Raw genomic sequence first — 5,189 nt, 5'->3', positions numbered from 1 at the left:
ACCAATTTTTTTTTAATTTTATGACAGAAAGTGACATTGTAATTAGTTTTTGAAACAAAATATTAATTATAGTAATTGCAAGTTTTTGGTAGGAAAATGTCTATTAAGTTCATTTTAATTTTAAATTATAGTATTGAATTAATTTTCTCTATCATTATTTTTAATTTGATTTTACAATACGATAAACGACCTAATATAATACATACGATTTGAATAATTAACAACATACAAGTACCAAAAATAACCAATAGTAAAATAAATTGGGTTGAAAATTTTCAATCAGATACATCATTGCTTTTTAGTATAAAGTTAATGGAATCGGTAATACTTGATTTTTAGAAAGCATTATTTTTAAATGAGTGCGAAATAAGTCTATTGAGAACCTGAGGGTCCTTTAACGCCAAAAATAGAAATAGCGCAATTTAATATAGTAGTAAAGGGCATTTATCGAAGTGGCTCATTTTAAAAATTCGAAGTGAAATTTGAACAAAATTTTTAGATTTGTGTTATCTTCAGGTTTGGTTTCATCTTGACATGGTTCATTTGATTTGTTAGTCTCAGGAGTGTCGGAATTGTTTTCAGAAGTAGTACTGCTTATATCAAACAAATCTTTAGAACTTGAATCTGAGTAGCTATTTGTTCTGCGTTTTTTGGCTGTTTCACCCTGAAATTAAAATTGGAAAACTTTATATAGATTAATCTCATATTTACATTCTATAAATTTTTATAAAAAAATGAATAATCATGTTATATTATATTATATTAAAATAAATATTTTTCTCACCGCCAATTTAACATTAATAATCGTTTTGTCTTTAATCACTGACAAATCGTCTATCTCAACATCAGTGTTAAATAATTCATCTGGTATCTTAAATGGAAAGTTTTGGAGTACATGAAAAATATCATAAACAAATTAATAAACTAAAATAAAATGATGAAATAATTACCAAATAATGAACTTACTAAGTATAATAAATCAGGTCCTTTAAATCCATTTAAAGACTTGTCAATTTCTAATTTAGTCTTTAATCCGTCCAGTGTAGGCTCGTTTAAAACGATTTTTCTTTTCCTCTCCCCAAATGATAACAAACACGTAACCGGGTTTAACGTACTTGACCCGGACATGTTTGCTAGTTTCAATACATGCAGATTTAATATTTTAGACCCAAAATACCACAACACTAACACGAGTAAAGAGTTTCAAATACTTTAGGCAAAAAATCCCACAACACTATAACACGAGTAAAAAGTTTCGTGCGCAGTGGCCGCGTCTTCCGTGAATTTCGTCGACTCGTCGTTGGGTTTTTTCCATTCGCAATACAAAAAAGCTATATCACCCCCCCCCCCCCCCGCTCTTAGTAGCTCTTCTTTCCGATGCTTGCCTGCTACGCACTGTACCGTTCTATTCATCTCGGGGGCCGTCTCTCACCAATTATCGTCTTATCTCTAGCTAGTTCTTTAGCGTCAACTGCACTACTGTATGGAAATAACTTGTCGGGAAATATACAACAAACTATATGGAGTTTTAAACATGATTTATGGTTAAAAAAAATTAGTAACTAGTTTAAATGTACAAATTTAGATTTATTTAAATTTACGCGCAGTTCTCCACACTTACCGCATTTCATTATATTGTGCAATATGGATCTTCCTGGAACAAAACTATACCGCTGTCCTAAATGCGTTGCGTATACTAGAACGTTTGCACGTCTTTTGACTCACATGCGATACAAGCACGAAAATGATGCCAACTTTAATGTAATTTGTGGATTTGAAGGATGTGGGACGGTCATTTAAAAAAGTGGAATCATTTAGAAAACACGTCAACTTGAAACATGAAAACGCGTTTTTAGTTGGAGAGCGACCGAATGTTGCAGATCCAAATATTGATATGCCAAATCAAATGGAGGTAGATGATGCTCTAAATGACGGGTTGGTACCACCAGAAGTTGAAATATTGGAAAATCCAGATGACCTTGACCAATTAGCCGAAAATGAAAATCAAATTAAAACTATTGATATTCAAAATTTTATATTGAAGATGCTATTGAAATATCGCGAAAAACATCGACTCCCAGTTACCGTTATCGAAAATCTATGTAACGACCTCTTGGACTTTTCAATTCAGATTTTAAACGTCCTTTTCGAAAAGGCAAAGACCGTGTTTAAAAATAAAAACGTTGATCTAAACGTATCGGATTTAGAGTGTGTGATTCACGATGTTCAGGACGCTTTCGAAAGTGTAGGTTCAAGTTATAAAATAAAAATGCTGTGCAAAAACAAGTTGGCTATGGTAGAACCGGTTCAGTTCACTTTCACTGAGACCCAATATCAAGGAGCTAACTCACATTTTCATTATGTGCCAGTTCCAAAAGTTTTGGAAAAAATTTATGCGACATCAGACGAACACCTGAAACACGAGGAATTTAATCAAAACTCAAACGTTATATCCCATTTTTTACAGTCGGAAATATCTCATATGGTGAATAGCCAAAAACGATTATCGCCGTGGACCTTACAGCTTCAGATTTATATGGACGAGTTCGAGCTTTGCAATCCCTTGGGGTCAAAAAGGGGACAAAACAAAATATTAGGCTGCTATTTTTCAATCCTAAACAGAAAATCTAAACACAAATCGAAATATAGCGATATACATCTCGTGTTTTTAGCGAAATCCAAAGATATTGATAAATACGGATTACAGGAAGTGATGGAGCCTTTAATTTACGACTTAAATTTAATGCAAGAAAATGGAGTGTTTTTAAAATGCCTAAATTTAAATGTTAAAGTGTTTGCTTCAATATTCTCGGGGGATAATTTAGGTTTACACAAACTAGCTGGCCTAATAGCGAGTTTCAGTAGCGGTCGTATTTGCAGATTTTGCATGATTGACTACACAGAAATCGCGACAAAAACAAATGAAAAAGACGTTACTCTACGTACACTTCCCAGGCATAAATACCATTTGAGAAATATAGCTTTAGACGATAGAGATTGCTCAACGTATGGTGTTAAAAATGAAAGCCCACTTATGAAAATTCGAGGCTTCGATTTAACTAAACAGTTAACTCCAGACCCAATGCATGATTTAAAAGAAGGAGTTATTCCTTCAGTAATTAAAGAGGTGATTAAAAGCTGGATTTCTTCAAAGAAACTTACAGTTGAAATTTTCAACGAAAAAATTCAAAGCTTTAAATTTGGTAAAACTGAAGTAAATAGGCCTCAAACTCAGACTCGACCAGCTGTTGTAGGAGATAATAAATTTAAAGGATCGGCCAGTGAAATGTATTGTCTCTTTAGGTTTCTGCCATTAATTTTTTATGATTACGTCCCGGCAAATGACGACGGAACATGGAAGGTTTACCTTAAATTGCGAGAAATATGTGACTATATATACGCCCCCTCATTACCCAAAGTCGTCATTCCCCAACTTGTTTCCAAAATTGAAGGTTTTTTAATTCATTCGAGTAAAATATTTGGTCCAAAAAAATTAACGCCCAAATATCATTACTTAATTCATTATGCTAGAAGCATATCCTTGTACGGTCCACTTAGTCACGTATCTTGTATGAGATTTGAAAGTAAACACTACTATTTTAAAACTTTATCTCTCGCTTCACACAACTTTATCAACATTACTAAAACTTTAAGTGAAAGACACCAATTCTATCAATGTTACAATACATTATCAGAAAATTCTGAAGGAATTCAGGAAACATCATCTAGTCAATTAGTTGAAAAGATTAGCTTTCCAATAAGCTTTCAAACCCTTTTAAGTGAATTCCCCGATCGAATTTGCCTTGTTAAACGCGTGATTTACGAAAATGTAATGTATAGGAGTGGATGCTATTAATTACGAGAATAACAAAGTAACCAAATTTTTTAAAATTCAGTATATTATTTCTATAAACGGAGATGTATTTCTTGGTGGTTTGGTTAGAAATGTTCTTCTGTTTAACAATAAATTACACGCGTACGAATTAAAAATGAACGAATCGGACGAGTGGGCCATTCTGAGAGCCGGTACTGAAAAATACTACGAATTGCACGATGATTATATAATAAACCAAAAAGTTTACGTGGTTGTTAAATGTATTTTTTTTAATATGTAGTATAATAAAAATTACAAAAAAAAATATTTTTCCTTCTATGAAAGTTAAAGCTTTTCTATAGATAAAAAATAAATTGTGCCTTGGGTATTAGCTTATATAAATTTTTGATAAAATTATATAATTGCTTTAGAATATTATAAGTTTTTAAATGTATAAAGAATTTTAAGTATGTTACTGAAATTAATTTTAAATAGCTATTATTCATTGAAAACTTATATTAACTGATGATATTTAATTACTAAATTTAATTACCAAATTATTTAATTCTTTGATTCTAGTTTAGAATGATTTCTTGTAAAATATATTATTTCCGGGTAAGAATTTGCTTTGAGAAACGCTCAGCCGTGACTCATTGTGTTCGAAACCGAGAGTATTGCGCATTTGCGCTGATAAGTTGGGGTGAAACGCGTAGCTTCTCCTTATAGTAAATAGTACAATACAGTTAGCGAGGAAAGGCCATAAACAGAGGGAAATAGTTGTTCGATGTACACTCTTTTTCGCGGTCTTTTCAACCCCTCTTTTTAGATACCCACTAGTAGGCCAATACTTGGAAAAACCGGGGGGTCTAGGCTTGGGTCTTTGGTCCCATGTTATGGAGAATTCGTGTTAAGGGGGTAAACTCAATATTAACGCCCCCAGCAAAATCCCCCTAAATAAGTGTACCAAGAACTATAACAGCAATTGGAAGAACCTTTCGTGGTGAAATTCCTTCTCAATAGAATTTACCCTCCTGTCTCCCCTTCCCGACTTCCAGTAGATTCACGAAATGAAAGGGGCCGGGGGAAGGAGTTAGAAAATTGTCCCCGTGGTCTAAAGTCCACTGAGAAGTTCGGAAAGAAAACCTTCGGGTGACAGGTGGGGAGATACGGAAAATAGAGAAGAATGTTTTTTTTTGTTTTGGGATAATTTTCTGCGCAATCTCCGAATGCGCACCCCCCCCCCCCTCGAAAGTGGTCAACTTATATATTTACAAGATAATTTTTCGATCATCGTATTTATGCATTTTTAAAAAAATATTAATGAAGGTGGGGCTGCCCATAACGTATAGTCATTTGCAAATTCAAACAAACAAAC

General features: G+C 33.2%; 1 protein-coding gene across 1 annotated transcript; it reads left to right on the top strand.

Annotated features, from left to right (window-relative positions):
- Positions 1-1,644: 1,644 nt before the first annotated feature.
- LOC149945279 (uncharacterized) lies at positions 1,645-3,737 on the top strand. The gene is made up of 3 exons (XM_090176482.1): positions 1,645-1,783; positions 1,857-3,127; positions 3,696-3,737. The coding sequence occupies exons 1-3, from the start codon at positions 1,645-1,647 to the stop codon at positions 3,735-3,737; spliced, it is 1,452 nt and encodes a 483-aa protein (XP_090032608.1).
- The last annotated feature ends 1,452 nt before the right edge of the window (positions 3,738-5,189 follow it).

This window comes from Leiobunum rupestre, chromosome 5, assembly GCF_980474605.1.
Source record: "Leiobunum rupestre chromosome 5, qqLeiRupe1.1.hap1, whole genome shotgun sequence".
Classification (NCBI taxonomy): domain Eukaryota; kingdom Metazoa; phylum Arthropoda; class Arachnida; order Opiliones; family Sclerosomatidae; genus Leiobunum; species Leiobunum rupestre.
This window is presented reverse-complemented; position numbering and strand designations above follow the sequence as displayed.